Source organism: Taudactylus pleione, unplaced genomic scaffold, assembly GCF_031769625.1.
Source record: "Taudactylus pleione unplaced genomic scaffold, aTauple2 ptg001027l, whole genome shotgun sequence".
Lineage (NCBI taxonomy): Eukaryota > Metazoa > Chordata > Amphibia > Anura > Myobatrachidae > Taudactylus > Taudactylus pleione.
The window spans coordinates 1,508,097-1,527,662 of NW_028285428.1; the positions used below are offsets into that span (position 1 = coordinate 1,508,097).

The window sequence follows — 19,566 nt, forward strand, 5'->3', positions numbered from 1 at the left end:
TAGATTAAGCTTTACACATTAATCTGACAATATGGACAAGAGTACATAGAAACTCTTAGACTAATACTAATATCTTTAAAGTTTCGGAAGTGCCAAAGAAGTTGTCCCCAGAAGAAAACATTATTACAAGGCCTAAGAAAGAAGCAAAACTAAGCCTTGAAGGTAAATTGACAATGGTTATAACAATAAGAAACTAAAATACACAAAATACTGAAAGAAAGCTAATATATTTTGATTGTCTGAAGAAGCTCCCAGTAATACTGAAATAAAGCTAATATCTTTTGATTGTCTGAAGAAGCTCCCAATGAGCATGAACTGTAAGATATAAGTAAGATTAGATAAGTAATCCTACCTGAGAAAGATATATCAACTGCCAAATATGAAGAAGACAAAAAAATTGTAATATATGTACATCTAGCACATTATTTATATGTTAGAGCAGAGGTACAGTAGGACATCTATGACTAACTAGCTTTTGTGGCTATATAAACCCCAGCATTGCCTTGTCAGATTCGGTCCTACGAGGGAAAATATCAGCATTTTCTAATTGTAAAAAATACAGTTAATTGTTAGTTTGAAAATAATTCAAATAAAATAAATGTTTTTTCAAGCACCTGAGATGCCAGAGCATGATAATGAAATTCCTGTTCATGCCCTCAAAAAGGAATATATTCATATGGCAGGTATGTTCTTTGTTGAGCACCAACATAGTTTCAATTTCTCATACATAATTATTTAAAAATAATCTAATTGAAAAAAATATATACATATATATATATTTTAAGAACCAGTGAAAGCCAAAGAGAAACTACTAGAAGAGGATCATGCAACAATCATTAAAAAGAAAATAGCCCCTCATGTAAAAGGTAAATTGCATTTTATTTAGTAATATTTAGCACATAAAATTTATGTGCGCTCTATTCCGAATCTTTGTTAAATTTAGTAATTAAGCTACTAATATCTTTAAAGAACCTGAAGTGCCAACAAGGAAAGCTCATGAAGAAAAAGTACAGATTAAAGTTGGCAAACGTGAAGCAGCAATCTCTTCAGAAGGTATACCAGCAATTTTTTCTTTATTTCAATGATTTTATCATTAGAACTCAACTGATTTTGTCAAATACTAATGTTGAACTAATATCTTCATGATCAGAAGATCTTCCAATGAGACCAACAACTAAAGGAAAAACACAAGTTACTAGAAGAGAAATTACCACTCACATGGAAGGTACATCATCTTATCTGACTCTTATACTAATCATAATTAGTCATTAGTAAATAAGATTAAAGTGCTAATCAAATATTAACATATATTTTTAAAGTAGTTAAGATCTCAGAAAGACTGGGCCCTGATGAAAAGCCTCGAACTGCTGTTTCCAACATAGAAACTGCCGCTTATGAGGAAGGTATATACTCTTTTATTCCTCATCTCATCATCACCATGTCTGCAGTATTTATGAAATAATTTTATACCAATAAAATAAAAACGTAAAGTTGTTATATATGTTTGGATTAAATAATACAAAAACAAAACTAAAAATACTGTACTGTAATAAATTGCCCTCATAAAAAGTGTTTAATAATCTAAATTTCAGTCAGTCACTAAACAAATCCTCAAAGTAGGATTAACCCTTGGATATCTGATAAAATTTTACTTTTCAATTCTAAATTGTTACATAATTTATTTTCTCGTTACAAGATCATTTCATTAAATCACATTACTTATTACCTGCACAGATACTTAGGGAAAGTGATATATATTTAATGGTAAATATTTTAAATAAATAGCAGTTATAAATTGTTCTCTTTGTAAAAGAAGTTCATTCTCATGTGAAGATATAAAATATATCTTCTACTCAGAATCAATTAGTTACTAAACCATAATACTTGTGAGCAAATAGTGGAGTTTTAAATGTTATATTTATATTTCAAATACAGAAATATCTATACCTAAAAGAGAAAATGTTTCACAGGTGCAATCTACACTTTTATCTTCTTATTCCGAACATGCCATGCCAGCAATCATTAAAGCTTATTATTCAGTATTAATCAAAAACAAACTTTAAAACAATATTATAGCATCTCCGGATTTTCCAAAATATAAAATATTTCTAACTTAGTTGATGTTACAAAAAACTCACTCCTAAAGAGAAATCCCAGACCTCCACTATGGAAGGTAAAATTAATCTCCATTTCTTATTTTATACATTTATTTAATAAAGCAAATTACTTTCCCAAGTGAATTACTAAGAGCGAAGTAAAAAAATCTGCTTTGATTGCTTTCCCATAACATATTTTGTATGAAAAGAATACACACATTTTGATATCAAAACAAGAAGTTACCTCCCATCTGGAAATTATATCATGATCTCTTAAATGTAGATTTCAGTCGTCCAGTCATTAAAGCACATTACTAATCTTCCATTGAAGAACTAATGCAAAAAACTATATTTTCAAATTAATAGATGTGCCAAAAAGAATATCTGATGGTAAACCCACACCTAATATATCTAAAAGAGGACTTACTTCCAAAATGGAAGGTTTACTCTCATGAGACCACCTGCATCTCATTATTTACAAATAACCATACTTGGGTCATATTTGCACCTGAGTATTCTGGATCTACCTACCATTCATTCACATTAGTTACCATGCCAGTGCTTAAGGTTGCTCCCATTCTCTCTTTCCTTGGATTATCATGGAAGGTATATAGTCAGCATCTTTGCCATTTTATTCCAACCATCTAGTCATTAAAATGTATTCTTCATTGATTGGTCAAATAATTCAATTTTAGTAGTAAACTATTACATTTAACTTCCTAGATGGCCAAAAAATTACAAGGCCTGAAGTGAAACCAATAGTTGATGTCTCTGAAAAGGAAATTGCTTCATATCTAGAAGGTATATCATTAAGATATCATTCCAGCCATCCAGATATCAAATTACAATTTTCATTTCCATTTTTTAAATTATAATAGAAGACCATTACATTTAATTTGACAGATACCTCAAAAGGAAAGAAATCTAAAGAGAAGCCTAAAGTTTCTCTAGTTAAAAGAGAAGCTGTTTCCCACAATGAATGTAGTTCATCACCATTTCTGTCTTCTCATTACAACCACAATTCATTAAAACACATTTTACATTCATACCATAAATAATAATGCTATTTAATCATACCTAAGGTGACACCCCAAAAAACACAGTCTCCTGAAGAGAAGCCTCAAGTCTTTGTACCCAAATGGGGCATTGCTTCCTATGTAAAAGGTATAATACAGTCTTTATAGTCTCATTTCAATCATTCAGCCATTAAAGCATCTTTCCCATGACCCTGTCAAATATTTATTCAGAAACAACATCTTTAAAATGTTAGATGATTCAAAGAAACCTGTGGCTGAAGTTAAGACTGCAATATGTGAAAGAGAAGTTTCTTCTCTCATGAAAAGTTTATTCTCATCTGTATATTTCCATTTCAGCCACCAAATCATTACAACATACATATTATATCTTCCAAATGTGAATTCTAATACTATTTATATATATCTAAATTAGTTGATGTTCCTAAAAACTGACTCTGGGAAAGAAACCCCAAACCACTGCACCCAGGGGACAGTCCCCCATAGAATGTATAACTTAATCTGACTGCTCATTGCATCTATTTAGTTACTAAAGCAATTGACTCTTTTTCCAGTCAACTACTTAAAGTGAAGTAATATTATGCATGAAAAGAATCCACAAATTGTTGTATCTAAACTAGAAGTTACCTCCCACCTGGCAGTTATATGATGATCTTATAGGTTTTAATTACAGTCACCCAGGCATTAAATCACTTTACTAATCTTCCAATGACATACTAATGCAACAACTATATTTTTTAATTATTAGATCCCCCAGAAAGAATATCTGAATGGAAGCCCACACCTAAGATATCTAAAAAAGTAATTGCTTCTAACATAGAAGGTATATAGTCATCATCTCTACCTCTCCATTCCAACCATCCAGTCATTAAAATGTATCCTTCATTCCTATATTAAATAATTCCATATTAGTAATAAACCATTACATCTAAATTCCTAGATGTATCCAAACGACCGAGGCCTGATGTGAAACCACTAATTGAGGTCTCAGAAAAAGAAAATGCTTCCAATGTTGAAGGTATATAATCATTCCAGCCATCATTATTCATTTTCCTTTTGAATAAATAAATAACATACCATTATATTTAATTTAATAGATATCTCAAAAGGATTGAGGTCTAAAGAGAAGCCCAAAGTTTATTTAGCTAAAAGAGAAGCTGTTTCCCACATGGAAGGTAGTTCATCACCATTTCTTTAATCTCATTACAATCAATGAATCATTAAATCACATTAAATATTCCTAATTTAAATAATAATGTTATTCAATTATGTCTAAATTAGATGATATTCCCAAATCACTGTATCCAGAAGAGAAGACTCAAATATCTGTACCCAAAGGAGACATTGCTTCCTATATAAAAGGTATAACACAGTCTGTATCTTTTCACTACAATCATTCAGCCATTAAGGTGTGCTACCCATGATCCTTTCAAATAATTATTCAAAAACAATATCTTTAAAATGTTAGGTATCCCAAAGAAGCCGGTGGCTGAAGACAAGCCCACAAAATATGAAAGAGAACTTTCTTTTCATGTGAAAGGTATAACATCATCTTTAAGATTTAATTTCAACCTTCAAATCATTACAAAATACATATCATATCTTCCTAATTCAAATACTAATGATATTTAAAATAGGACATTGTTCATTACCTAGTCAATTACTAATAGTGAAATAACATATCATTATTGCTAGATATCCATAAAATACATATGAAAACAAACCACAAATAATTGTATCTTAAAAAAAGCTGCCTTCCTTGTACAAGTTATGTCATGATCTCTTATGTTCTCATCCCAGTCATCCAGTCATTAAAGCACATTACTAATATCCCAGTCAAATACTAAAGCAAAAACTATATTTTTCAATTATCTGATGGGAAACCCACAACAAATATATCTAAAAGAAGAATCACTTTCCACATGGAAGGTTTATATTCATCACCTTTATCTTTTCATTCCAACCATCCAGACATTAAAATGAATTCTACATTAATACGTCAAATAATAATTACATTTAAGTAGTAAACTAATATATCTGAATCCCTAGATGCCACAAAAAGTCCAAGGCCTGAAGTGAAACCACTAACTGATGTCACTGAAAAAGAAATTGCTTCCTATGTAGAAGGTATATATCACTATCACCTAAGTTATCATCCCAGCCATCCAAGCATTAATATCAATATTCATTTTATAAATAAAAATGGCAAAACATGATATTTATTTTAATAGATATCTCAAAAACTATGAGGTCTGAAGAGAAGCCCGAAGCTTCTTTAAGAAAAAGAGAAGCTGATTCCCACATAGAAGGTAGTTCATCATCATTTCTGTCTTCTCATTACAACCAACCAGTCATTTAAACACATTGTACATTCATGCCTTAAATTACAATGTTATTCAATTATGCCTAAATTAGTTGACATCTCAAAAACACCATCTCCAGAGACGAAGCCTCAAATCTCTGTACCCAAAAGGGACATTGCTTCTTACATAAAAAGTATAACACAGTCCGTATATTCACATTTCAATCATTCAGCCATCAAAGCACTTTAATACAATACATGAAAGAGAAATTTCTTCTCATACAGTATGAAAGGAATACTGTATAATCATCTGTATGTTTTCATTTGAACCACCAAATCATTATAACATACATATTATATCTTCCTAATTCAAATACTAATGCTAAATAAATGTATTTATAGTACTTGATGTCTCAATAAGATTGACTCCTGAATTGAAACCCCCAAATCTCTGCATTTAAAACAGTTTCACCCATAATAGCCATAACAAAATATCTGTTTTGTCATTATATCTATCTAGTTACTAAAGCACTTTACTCTTTACCTAGTCAATATATATATATATATATATATATATATATATGTATATATATATAATCCACAAATTGTTCTATTTAAACAAAATGTTGCCTTCCATCTGCAGCATATAATGATCATGAAATTCCCATTCCGGTCATCCAGTCATTAAAGCACATTACTAATAGTGTAGTTAACTACTAATAGTGTAGTAATGTATATAAAAATAAATAACAAATGTTTCTATTTAAACAAGAAGTTGCCTCCCATCTGCAGCATATCATGATCATGACATTTCCATTCCAGTCACACAGTCATTAAAGAACATTACTAATCTTCCAATCAAATACTAACACAAAAACTATATATTTTATTTTTTACATTTCCCAGAAGGTATATCTGAAGGAAAATCCACACCAAATATATCTAAAAGAGCAACCACTTCCCACATGGAAGGTATATATCATCATCTCTAGCTTTTCATTCCAACCATCCAGTCATTAAAATGAATCCTTCATTCATAAATCACACAATAATTCCATTTTAGTAGTAATCTTAAATATCTAAATTCCTAGATGTCACAAAAAGACCAAGGCCTGAAGTGAAACCACTAATTGATGTCACTGAAAAAGAAATTGCTTCCTATGTAGAAGGTATATCACTATCACCTAAGTTATCGTTCCAGTCATACAAGCATTAATATCAATATTAATTTTCATTTTATAAGTAAAAATGGAAATACATGATATTTAATTGAACAGATATCTCTAAAATATTGAGGTCAAAAGAGAAGTCCAAAGTTTCTTTAGTGAAGTAAAAGAGAATCTGATTCCCACATGGAAGATAGCTCATCATAATTTCTGTCTTCTCATTACAACCAACCAGTCATTAAAACACATTGTACATTCATGCCTTAAATTACAATGTTATTCAATTGTTCCTAAATTAGGTGACATCCCAAAAACACCCTCTCCAGAAGAGAAGCCTCAAATCTCTGTACCCAAAAGAGACATTGCTTCCTACATAAAAGGTATAACACAGTCTGTATATTCACAATTCAATCATTCAGCAATAAAAGAACTTTACTCATAACAATGTCAAATATTCATTCAGAAACAATATCTTTAAAATATTAGATGCCCCAAAGAAACCGGTGTCTAAAGATAAGCCCACAATACATGAAAGAGAAATTTCTTCTCATATGAAAGGTATACTGTATAATCATCTGCATGTTTTCATGTGAACCACCAAATCATTATAACATACATATTATGTCTTCCTAATTCAAATACTAATGCTAAATAAATGTATTTATAGTACTTGATGTTCCAATAAGATTGACTCCTGAATAGAACCCCCAAATCTCTGCATCTAAAACAGTTTCACCCGTAATAGCTATAACAAAGAATCTGTTTTCTCATTATATCTATATACTGTAAAGTACTTTACTCTTTACCTAGTTATCTACGAATAGTGTAGTAATATATATATATATATATATATGTATATATATATATATATATAGTCCACAAAATGTTCTATTTAAACAAAATGTTGCCTTCCATCTGCAGCATATAATGATCATGAAATTCCCATTCCGGTCATCCAGTCATTAAAGCACATTACTAATCTACCAATCAAATACTAAAACTATATATTTTAATTATTACATTTCCCAGAAGGGATATCTGAAGGTAAATCCACACCAAATATATCTAAAAGAGGAACCATGTCCCACATGGAAGGTATATATCATCATCTCTAGCTTTTCATTCCAACCATCCAGTCATTAAAATGAATCCTTTATTCATAAAACATGCAATACATTTTTGTAGTAACTTAATATATCTAAATTCCTAGATGTCACAAAAAAACCAAGGCCTGAAATGAAACAACTAATTGATGTCTCTGAAAAAGAAATTGCTACCTATGTAGAAGGTATATCATTATCACCTAAGTTATCATCCCAACCATCCAGCTATTAAATAACATTATTCATTTCCATTTTTGAAATATTAATAGAAGACCATTATTTTTAATTTAATAGATATCTCAAAAGAACAGATGTTCAAAGAGAAGTCCAAGGTTTCTTTAGCTAAAATAGATGCTGTTTCCCACATGGAAGGTAGTTCATCACAATTCCTGTTTTCTCATGACAACCACCCAGTCATTAAAACACATGATGTATTCATAATTTAAATAATATCGTTATCTATTTATGCATAAATCAGGTGATATCCAAAAAACACTGTCTCCTGAAGAGAAGCTTAAAATCTCACCCAAAGTGGACCTTGCTTCCTATATAAAAGGTATAACACAGACTGTATCTTCTCACTGCAACTATTCAGTCATTAACGCATCCTACCCATGACCATGTCAAATATTTACTCAGAAACAATATCTTTAATATGTTAGATGCCACAAAGAAACCGGTATCTGAAGACAAGCCCACAATACGTGATAGTGAAGTTTCTTCTCATTTACAAGGTATATCATTATTGGTATATTTTCACTTCAATGACCAAATCAGTACACCATACATAATATATCTTCCTAAATCAAAAGCTAATAATATTTAAATGTCTACATTAGTTGATGCTCCCAAAAAACTGATTCCTGAAGTGAAACCCCATGTTTCTGTATCCAGAGGATCTTCCCCCATAGCAGTAGAAGGTATAACTTAATCTGTCTTCTCATTATATCTCTTAAATTACTAAGTTCATTGCTTATTTCCCAGTAAATTTCTTAATAGTAATGTTTTATATACAGTATGTATGTATGTATATATATATATATATATATATATACTGTATATTATATATATATATATATATATATGCATTTTTAGATAACACACAACATATTATAGATAAATCATGATAGCTTATATTACTAGTTCCCCAGTCAAGTACTAAAGCAAAGACTATATTTTTAATAGACATACCAAAAAGGATGCAGTCCAAAGGGAAGCCTAAGCCCTATATGTCTAAAAGTGGTGTTGTTTCCCACATGGAAGGTACATAGATCTCATCTCTATCTTTTTATACCAACCATCCAGTCATTGAAACCTGTCAATCATTCATCATTCAGATAATAATTATATTTTAATGTGTCTAAATTAAGTGGTATTCCCTATTTTTCTGAAGAGAAATCACAGATATCTATACTCAAAAGATAAATTTCTTCCAACATAGAAGGTAGAACATAGTTCCCAATCATTAAGCCATCAAACCCTTCACTCATCACCCTATAAAGTACTAATAGTGAATGAATATATATCATTTACTAAATATCCCAATTCCAGATGGCAGTGAGATTAAATCGATAGCAGAAACCACTACCTTATTGTCTAAAAGGGAACTCTATCTTCTCAATTGACTCCATGACTAACTAAAGGGTATTTCCCATGAACAGTAATATACTAATAGCAAAAAATGTATCTTATTTAATAGATATGACAAAAAAACATATCCGTGAAGAGAAGTCAAGAACTGTTGTACCTAAAAGAGAAGACACTTCCCATGTGGAAGGTATAACATGATCTGTTTAATTGAAATCATGTCTAAAACATATCATAAAGCAGCAAATAATTATTTTATTTCAATATATCAGCTGGGGCCCCAGAAAAAAATATACCTGAAAAGAAACCACAAATGACTGCACCTACAAAAAAAGTCACCCTTCATGAGGAAGGTACTATATATCATAATCCCTACCTAATATTGCAATCTTTAAAATAGAATACAATAGTTACTCAAAATGTGAATACTAATTTGAACTAATATCTTTAGCAATGACTAGACATAAGAAAGAGACCTGTGAAGAAAAATTACCCATTGCAAGATCAAGAGATGCAGATACCAATGTAGAAGGTATTTCCGTTAACAAACAGCAACCACTTACCCATGCACTTCAAAAGATTATTGATTAAATGTTTTCTAATGCAAAACTAATATCTTTGAAAGTAGAGGTCCTGAAAGGACTGACCCCTGATGACAAGCCACAGATTGCTGTACAAGCATCTAGAAGGGACATTGAATCTCACGTTGAAGGTAGTGTATCGGCTATGGCTTCTACTGCCATCTATTCAATCATTAACATGAGCTACTCACTATTACTAATACTAGTATGTATAAAGTATTAATACCAAACTAATATCTTTAAAAAATGGTAGTAGAGTCTTTTGTCAAAAGCCATAGAGGGCTAAATACTAAATAGGAATCGGACTCAAGCACAAAAGGTATATCCTCTTCTGGGATATCTAACTGCTGTGGTTCATTATTTTATTAGCATATATTTCTAATTTATTTTAAATACTAATATCAAACTAATATCTTTAAAGCAATGGAGATCACCAAGACACCAACATCTGAAGACCAAGCAAGCATTACTGCTTCTAAGAACCTAGTTATTTCCAGCGAAAAAGGTATACAAGATCATCCTTGCCATCTTTTTTTCAACCATTTACAACCTGACAATAAATCACATGGTTAAAATCTAACATCAAGCTAATAGTTTTAAAGTGAACCACATAAATGTTTCCTAGGTCCAAAAAGTAAGTTGCCTTTGCAGAGAAAGGCACTATACATTGTTGCCTCATTTGGTCACTTTAAGGTCAACTAATCATTACAATTAGTGTTGCTTTTCATCTTGTAACAGATGAACAGTCCCACCCACCCATGCCAACTGAGCAAATAATATTAACCAATTCAGTCAATTTGTCTCATGGTCTGTCATGTCTATCATAATAATGATTGATTGGATTCACAGAAATAGCTATGCCCTCAAACAAAGTTAATGGCCCTCATTCAGTGCCGTACGCTCTGAGCAGAGCGCACGCTCTGAATGAGGGCCGGGCTCCATTTTCATGGAACGTCCTCCTGGACGCTCGTATAGCTGTGGGTCACCACCCACAGGCTATACGAGCGTGCATTGTGATGGCCGCGATGGTCGAGACCATCGCGACCATCGAATTTGCGAGCCGGAGCCTGCGGTTGAGGTTTTCAACCGCAAGCTCCGGAGTGATTTTGGCTCTATCAGAGCCAAAATCACTCCCACTGACATCACTAGTGATGTCAGTGGGCCGGCTTCTGACGGGAGGCGTTCCCGTGGGAATGCCCCCGTCAGGGAGGCACGCCCCCGGCACGCCCACCAAAGGGGGCGTGCTGTCAATCAACATTGACAGCACGCCCCCTTTGATCGGACACAACGAGCGAAGGACTTTCCTTCGCTCGTCGCGTCTGGCGCATGCGCACGACGGAGCTCCCTCCGTCGTGCGCATGCTCAGTCCATAACATCGACCCACTTGCGAGCGGACAGCCGCTCGCGAGTGGGTCTGAATCAGGCCCAATGTCTTTAAAACAGTGGAAGTGCCGAAACCAGCAGCTCCTAAAGAAAAAACATCCATTGCTGTTTCCAAAAATGAAGTGAAGCCTCCTACAGAAGGTATACGTCTTCTTGTTGCAGTTATTTATGACAAAGTAGTGCACATTATGTCTGTTGTTACAAAGGAATAACTCAAAACTAATATCTTCTACTTGCACCTCCTAAAACACCTATCTCAGAGGAAGTACTGGTTGTTTTCCTGAAAAGGAAGTGGCAGTTCCTTCTAAAGATATACAGTATCTTTTTACTGTCACATTTCTTCAGTTGTCTTACTATGTGTATGATCATTTACTGTCATGTGTACTAAAGCAAGACTAATATCTTTGCAAGTAGTGGAAGTAGCCAAGAAGCCTGTTTCAGAAGATAAACCATTTCCTGTTGCTAAGAAACAGATTGTTTCACCTGTGGAAGGTACATATATTACAATTATTTAGGTTCTTATTATTTGTACTGTGTTTGTGAATGTCTTGTCCGATTGCATAAGTTAAACTAAACTCTTCTTAAAAACAAACCACAAAGAAGTTTTACTTGTGTCACAAAATATTTAATCTCTTCAAATTAGTATTATCCATCATTGCTTGTTTTGTGGAATATTAATTATTGACTAAATACTCTTGTCAAATTAATATCTTTAAAGAACCTGCAGTGTTGCCAACAAAACCAACCATAGAAGATAAAAAACCTGTCACAGTACCTAAAAAAGATGTAGCACTGGCTGTGAAAGGTATACTTTATTTGTGCTTTGATTATACCTTTTTGACAGAAAGTACTGTATTATAAATGTATTAGCAAGCAATCTGAGGCAAAATTAATCATTTTAGATATGCACAAGAAAGTAGTGGAAGATGAAAAGAAAGCTTTACGTCCACCTGAGAAGTTAGCACCACCTCTTACAGGTATAAGATTAAATATCAAATGTATTAAAATGCAAAGAGTCAAAAACAAAAAAGTAATACATTATTTTAAATATTGTTTAAAGTGCCAGAAGCACAAAAGAAAAAAGTTGTTGAAGAGAAAACATCTATCCATATTTCTAAAAAAGGAGTTGCCCCTGTTTCAGGTATATTAATTACAAGTACATTGGATAAAGTTCACATTTAATGATTATAAGGCATGTGTAATAAACACTAATCTCTCTTAAAGTGCCTGGTGAGCCTAGGAAGCTTGTCCCAGAGGAGATACCATACACTAAAACTCCTCCTTTGACAGGTATTTCATTACATAATCTCTATCAGCTCTTTGAAATAAATTTTTAGCTATAATAAAAAAAAACTAAATATGGTCTATTGTAATATTTTCAAAGTGGCAGAAGTTTTAAAACCAGTCACCTCACCCGAGGAAACACCAGTATATCTATCTGATGAAGAAGAGGAAGAGGAATATGAACTAGAAATGGAAGGTATAGCTCACCATATTCATTGTCATCGTTCAGCATTCCTTCATCAGATCATTCCATCACATCTGCTTGTTTTGCCTTAGTGTAAATAATTAAAATAATCTTAAACTGAGGATTGAAATCAAAGTTGGATATCAAACATTTAAAGTTACACACTGTTCAACATACCAAATAAATGGGTTATAGGAGAAAACATTGGCCTCAAATATCATTTAAAAACAAAAATCTCATGTCCAACACTATGCTTAGAATGTTTGTCCAGGCATTGATTCCTCAGACAATCAATTTTAATTTCTTTAGAACTTCAGCTTTGTCGTTCATCTTTTCATTCATCGTCTTTCAAAATATCTTGATTGTTTTATGTCTTTACATGTGTCATTTGTCTTGTCCATAATCATTCTTGTATTCTTCAGCAATATCTTATGGGTCAATAAAGAGTGGATGTTTTTCTTGGGTGTGGCTCTTTAATCTCTAAATATTCAAATCCTGTTCTTTAAAGAGTATGAATCTGAGGAGGTAACCTCTGAGACACCTTCTCCCCTGAAAAAAGAGGAGACTGTCGAAATTAAAGGTACTAAAGGGGTTAAAAGTGGCTAGTCATAATAACATCATGCCCATCATTACTCATCTTCATATGAACGCAAATATAGCATGATGTTCCATGTGTCAAAATAACTTCATTTCATCCAGGTGTTATAATCTTAATACCTAATCTTTGAGACTCATAATCAAGTTTACTGTCAAATTCATTATAGCTTCTTAATTCATTTAATTAAACAGCCACTGCCACAGAACTAAGTGCCATGTGTCATTATCTTGTATGTTTAGCTCTTTTGTCCTTTGTAAAGTACTGTGAACAAAACTAATGCTCTTAAATTGCTTTCAAACAGGTTCATCTTATGCTTTCCAATAACGAACTTGATTGTCCGAATTAGCAGTATAGTAAACATTCCATTATTTTCTTCAAAGCTCCAGAACCCAAAACGAAAATCGTGCCTGAAAAGCCAGCCCCAGCAGCACCCGGTAAAGTGGAACTTAAACCTGCTAAAGGTATAGCGACTCTTCACTCTACAGTATATAGAGAAGAGTGCATTAAATACCCTGTGACTCTAAGCAGTAGTGACTAGTACTGTAGTAGTACTTTCTATACTCTTCCTCATCATTCATGTGTATTTTAAGCTTATTGTATATGTCAGTTTATCTTTTATCATTGTGTCCTAGTAAATGTTTTGGTAGTCTGTTTTTTTTTTTTTACTTTGCCATCTTACAAAAAGTTTCCTGTATTGTCAGAAAAAATAGAAAAACATTTATGTGATTTTTATATTAATGTCCCAGAACTACTATACTGTATGGATAGTTTTATCTGACAGCGCTAATGACAATTCCACTTTTGCAAAGCTGATAAATCAGTATTGTGCCTGGAATTTAACAAGTTTTTTTTTTGTGACATCTAGAAAGTTAATAAAAAAATATAGTTGTAAAATGGTATATTTAAACAGTTACTTTCTAACATTTTAATGGGTCTGGGTATGAAAGAGAAACTGAACTAATTCTTGGGCCAATATATTTCCCCATATGCACAAAAGTAAAATATTCCATTTGATACATCTTTTGTGATCTCCAGTCACATCCATGCAAGTTCTTTGGATGCAGAATCAAGCATTTCCTTTGTTGCCTGTGCCAATATAATTAGACTACACTGTAACAGATTACACTCGATTAATAGGAGATTAAAATATTTTATAATTTAGATACAGCAAATGTTTTTGGATGACAAAGGCATATGGTCAGGGTCTACAAAAATATACTTGAATGTCATATATGTGCAATTTATAATTTCATTCGAGTCTTATGGAAAATTACATTTCAGTATATCTTTTTAAAGTACCTGAACCAGAAAAGAAATTTATCCGTAAACCTAAACCAGAGATTACTCCTCCAAAAAAAGAAGAAGTTAGTTTTAAAAAAGGTATATTTATATATCTATTAAAACATTCAGCCACTTACATAACTGAAATTTACTACTAAAATATTAAATATTTTGCACAATGTTCTAGTTAACAACTCCTGAATTATGCAATTATAATACAGCTAACAAGATGCCATAATTAAATAGGCTTGCTTTATGGGAAACCAATTAATTATTAATGATGGTGTACCAGCAAATGTTTATAACATTACAGACCTACTAATAGACAAGCAATCTAACTGGAATACAAATTTAAGCGATTGGCCATCAACTATTTTTGGATAGAATAAATTTAGCTGTATATGTAAAAATATAATCCCCACTAGTGATATAATTCACTTATGTCTTTGTAGAATTGTTTGTCATTTTGTTTTCTTTATTGGTACTAAGATATATGCTTTAATGCTTTATATACTTCAACTTGCTTAACTTTAATCTCTGGATTGTGATATTCTACATATAAAGTATCTTAGACATACCAGAATAAAAGAGAAATTATCTGTCTTAAAGTTTTGAAACCAGTCAAAACAGAAGTAGAAGAGCCTCCTGTGAAAAAGGAATTAGAGAAGATTAAAAAACCTGAAACTCCTCTAGAGAAGCCTAAAAAGCCTGAAGGTAACTTATATTATAACTTAGTAATATGAAGCATATATCTGTAGTGTGCAGTATCTGTTTTGTTTGTACATCTGTTTTTTATGTATCTCTTACATATGACTGAATCCACTTAACGGTAGTTAGTGATGGTTACACTTCGGTGTGAATCGTCCAACCAATTTAAACAACATAAATCATCAGCCTTGCCTCTAAAAGCAACTGTACTATTTTAAAGTGCCAGAAATCCGGAAGAGAGAATTGCCAGAGGCAAAGCAACCTGTGAAGAAAGAAGTTGAACCAGAATTTGTACCAGATAAAGGTACTTGCATTGTGGGATTTTCTGCTAATTGGACAACTGGCTTTTCTATAGGCACTTCAGTCAACTAACAACCTTCCGAATGGAAAAATGCAGCACCATCATCTTCTTTGCCCTTAATAGCTTTGGACAAAAAACAAAACTATCTTAACTAAAAGAAAGTTTTTAAAATCCTCTTTATTATCTTCTGAATAATTTACAGAAAATATATTTTTGTTTCTCTAACTTTAAACCTCTTGTACTAATTACATACATTTTCAGATTTTTTCCAGCTTTAACGATTATAGAATGTGTTAACTTTGGAGCCTGACATTTAATTTAAATTAACCAATCATATTATATTTAAAGTTCTAGAGGAAGCTAAGCGTTCACCAGTGGCTACACCCTCGAAAGAGCCTTCACCTGTAGAAGGTAGGACATAATTTTACGAAAGGGCCAGCTCCATGGCCAATTTGTTGGAAATGTATGCTATTGTTTTATAATTAATGATATTTTAAATAGGTATAATTTTTTTGTAAATGGTGGATTGCTGTTTTTGGTGATTATTGATGTTGTTGTTCATCACCTACACACATATAAAAATTTATGCTAGATTCTCAAAAATATTTGATCGTCTCACAAAAAGAGTGCCATCACTTTTCGTAGCAGTGAGAGTCATTTTCATTACTTGTGTACTTTAAGAAATAACATGCATTCCCTATTGACAATTATATGTACTCCACACTCACAGATATATGAGATAACTTCTATTAAGAATAATAATCAGTAGGGGGGGTGTTTTTCTAATACACAAAAGTTTAAATAAACACTGGAGTGCTGACAGATAAGAAGTGTTGACATCAGAAATGTTTCTACAGATATGATATACAGGAGTTTATGTATATTTTAAATATTGTAAGGATATAAGAAATAACCTTCGAGTTCCATGACCACAAAAATAGCACTTGCATTGCAGACTTGTGTCATTTTATCACTATAATAGATTATGATAACTTCTATTTATTAATACTTATAAACATATATTGTTTCAAATATTCTATGTATATTAACATTTATCTAAAATACAAGTATTTGTATTATTCTTATACCATGTATTTGTAGTATATTTTTGTGTTATTAAAGAACCATATACATTTCTTAGCATGTTGTAAGACATAACTCTGTCCAGTACTACAGCAAACTTATCTCTCACCATGAACAAAAATCAATAATTTTTTCTCTACAGCTGTTCCATCACCTAAGGGGGATGAAGCCGCAATTTCCGCACCTGTCACAACTCCTGTAATTGGAAAGAAAACAGGTAAATTTTCTGTGGGATTGCTTTTAAGGATGAAAATGACATCTCCAAATACATTGGATTTATATATAAAACTGATGCATTTCTCTATTATTGTCTTAATAGAAAACAGTTACTAAATACACATCAGAAATTTATCTCAGTCTGTATAATTAATTTTATTTTTCACATGTATATATTCATGTTAATTAACCCATGGGGTAATTCAACTTTATAAATTTAAATAAATAATGTTATTTAATTCAGATATAAGAGCAGACAAATTACATTTATAAAAATTCTTCACAATGATTTAACTATAAGATAACGCTGACGAGAGATTTATTATTAATTTGTAGAATATTGCATTTTCTGAGTAATTGTTGGGGTGTATCTGTGTTGCACTTGTTTTTCTGAATGATATATTTTATTATCTGTTTTGTATTCTGTCTGCATTCAATATTATTGACAATTATATATTGCAATAATGTAGTTATTGTTTGGTTATTGTATTTATGTTGTACGTGTTCCCTGTTTTCTTGTTATGTCTGCGTTCACTTTCTTTATGAGTATTAAATGGCAAGATTGTATGTTTGTGTCCTTTATTTGTGATTTGCATTTTGAACAGTGTATTTCTTTAGGATCTTATAAAAGGTTCTTTTCACATGATTCTTGATGTGTTTTAAATGTAAAACCTTTGTAGTCACAGAGAAAGCCAGTTCCCCAAAAATGATAAAGCAGAAAAGTAAAATACTGGCTGAAGAAAGCAAGGTAGAAGGAGTTCGGAGAGTTCCTTTCCTAGCTGGTGAAAATCTTATTCCCATCGAAGAGGATATCACTTTTCAAGCTGAAAGACTATTTACAGATGTAATTAGAGGACAAAGAATGATGTCATTCAGGGAAGAGAAGGTTCATTTAACTCGAAGACCAGGGGATTTTGAAGAATGGCAATCAGAAGAAATTGAGGAGGAGGAAATCATTGAACCAAAAAAACAGTTACAAGAAAAATACAAAGCAGAAGATAAGGACAGATTTAGAAAGGTTGAAATTTCGATCCTTACCAAGGATGACTCTCCAGATGAACTTCTTGAAACATCTACACCAACTATCAAACCCAGAAAACAAGAAAGAAAATTAAAGGAAAAAGAAACCTTTCATCAAGTTGATATATCAGTAAAAGAGACTATGAAAATAATTCCAGAAGCTAAAGATAAATTAGAGAAATCAAAGTCCAAATTAAAGTCCGATTTAGATATGGAAGTTGAAGGCGAGGGCAAAAAAGAGGATATATTGCAAAATATTAAAAAAGTAATTCCGAAGATTCCTCCATATGAATCTCCTATTTTCTCAAATGAAGAAGAAATTATAGAAAGCAGTAGTGCTGAAAGTGATACATTCTTAGAGGGCTACGATGAAGAATTTGACAAACCCACCCAAAAAATAAAAGAGGCTAAAATAGATAAAACTGTAGAGAAGGCTAAAAAGATAACTAAAAAGGTTCCGGCAAAAGAACCAGTTAGTTTGTATAAGGAAGCAGCAGATGATAGAATACAAGTTAGTAGTGTTGAAAGTGATGAGGTACACATTGCCAAACCTACCAAAGCAAGTAAGGAAGCTAAAGTAAAAAAAACAGGTGAGAAGGCTAAAACAATAATAAGAAAAGCTCCTGCAAAGGAAACTGTTATCTCTTCCAAAGAGACAGCGGATGAAAGAATAAAAATTAGTAGTGTTGAAAGTGATGAATTATTAGAGAGTATTAGAGAAAAAATTGAGATGCTTCCTGAAATACCTACAAAAAAAATCAAGGAGGCTAAAGTGGTTATTCCTGACAAACCAAAGGTCCATGATAAAGAAGAAGATATAGATAGTAACAAAATATTTTACAAAGAAGAGAGGGTAGATTTAGTTGAAGATAAAAAAGACACACACAAAAAAGTTCCACATTTAGGAGAAAAAGGACATAAGTTTGTAGATAAAATAACTCACGAAGAGTTACCAAAAGATTCAAAAACGTTGAAAAAACCTGTTATAAGTACAAAGGATGGAGAATATACAGGTGTGGCTGATATCACACCTATTCCAGAAATATTAAAGAGAGAACCATTTATAGGTGATAGCAAAGCTACATTTGCATCTACTGAGGAGTTGCTTGAACATGACAAACAATATGGTACAGAAATTATTAATAAAACTAAGGCAACTACAGAGGAAGATATGAAAAACCACATCCAGCAAGCAGTGGACAAAGTAGGAAAGATTAAAAAAACAGAAAAGAAGACAGGCTTAATTCAACCTCAGGAAATGCCAACAGAACTTAAGAAAGAAAGTGTATCACAGTTGCAGAAAATCAGCCGTTTAAAAACACCAATAGATAAAGACAAAACATCAGTAAAAGTTCTGTCTGAAGAGGAAAAGATAGCAATTCCAACTCTTAAAAAAGTTGATAAGATTAGGACCCCTGTATCTGCTGAGGAACAGATTCCATCTAGCAAAAGATCTTCACTGAAATACGATAGTTCTCCAAAGGTGATTAGTAGAAGCATCACACCTACTGGCAGAAAAAAAGACGAACAAAAAAAATCTGTCTATGAAGAATCACCTCCTTCAAGAGTCCCACTAAAAGAAAAGGATTTGAGTCCTCAGAAAACAGAAACAGAGTCCGAGGAGGCTGAGGATTTAGAA

The 19,566-nt window shown here is 32.2% G+C and overlaps 2 protein-coding genes across 5 annotated transcripts in view; both read left to right on the forward strand.

The window, feature by feature from the left end:
• The window catches only part of LOC148454206 (uncharacterized), a 29,953-nt gene extending 16,749 nt beyond the window's left edge, over positions 1-13,204 (forward strand). The window contains exons 25-57 of the mRNA XM_088461228.1: positions 82-162; positions 612-683; positions 786-866; positions 970-1,053; positions 1,151-1,225; positions 1,323-1,403; positions 2,820-2,897; positions 3,879-3,953; positions 4,071-4,148; positions 4,228-4,305; positions 4,412-4,492; positions 4,599-4,670; positions 5,180-5,257; positions 6,339-6,404; positions 6,524-6,601; positions 6,898-6,978; positions 7,085-7,156; positions 7,809-7,886; positions 7,996-8,073; positions 8,180-8,257; positions 8,364-8,435; positions 9,401-9,478; positions 9,561-9,641; positions 9,740-9,820; positions 9,914-10,000; positions 10,291-10,374; positions 11,643-11,744; positions 11,971-12,057; positions 12,155-12,229; positions 12,313-12,393; positions 12,477-12,542; positions 12,637-12,732; positions 13,143-13,204. Of these exons, the coding sequence (XP_088317354.1) occupies positions 82-162; positions 612-683; positions 786-866; positions 970-1,053; positions 1,151-1,225; positions 1,323-1,403; positions 2,820-2,897; positions 3,879-3,953; positions 4,071-4,148; positions 4,228-4,305; positions 4,412-4,492; positions 4,599-4,670; positions 5,180-5,257; positions 6,339-6,404; positions 6,524-6,601; positions 6,898-6,978; positions 7,085-7,156; positions 7,809-7,886; positions 7,996-8,073; positions 8,180-8,257; positions 8,364-8,435; positions 9,401-9,478; positions 9,561-9,641; positions 9,740-9,820; positions 9,914-10,000; positions 10,291-10,374; positions 11,643-11,744; positions 11,971-12,057; positions 12,155-12,229; positions 12,313-12,393; positions 12,477-12,542; positions 12,637-12,732; positions 13,143-13,204 (2,597 nt within the window). The remainder of the gene's footprint in view (positions 1-81; positions 163-611; positions 684-785; positions 867-969; positions 1,054-1,150; positions 1,226-1,322; positions 1,404-2,819; positions 2,898-3,878; positions 3,954-4,070; positions 4,149-4,227; positions 4,306-4,411; positions 4,493-4,598; positions 4,671-5,179; positions 5,258-6,338; positions 6,405-6,523; positions 6,602-6,897; positions 6,979-7,084; positions 7,157-7,808; positions 7,887-7,995; positions 8,074-8,179; positions 8,258-8,363; positions 8,436-9,400; positions 9,479-9,560; positions 9,642-9,739; positions 9,821-9,913; positions 10,001-10,290; positions 10,375-11,642; positions 11,745-11,970; positions 12,058-12,154; positions 12,230-12,312; positions 12,394-12,476; positions 12,543-12,636; positions 12,733-13,142) is intronic.
• The window catches only part of TTN (titin), a 285,062-nt gene that overhangs the window by 160,163 nt on the left and 105,333 nt on the right, over positions 1-19,566 (forward strand). For all 4 annotated transcript variants that reach the window (XM_088461211.1, XM_088461212.1, XM_088461213.1 and 1 more), the window contains 2 exons: positions 15,957-16,019; positions 16,834-16,908. In XM_088461211.1, coding sequence (XP_088317337.1) covers positions 15,957-16,019; positions 16,834-16,908 — 138 coding nt within the window. The remainder of the gene's footprint in view (positions 1-15,956; positions 16,020-16,833; positions 16,909-19,566) is intronic.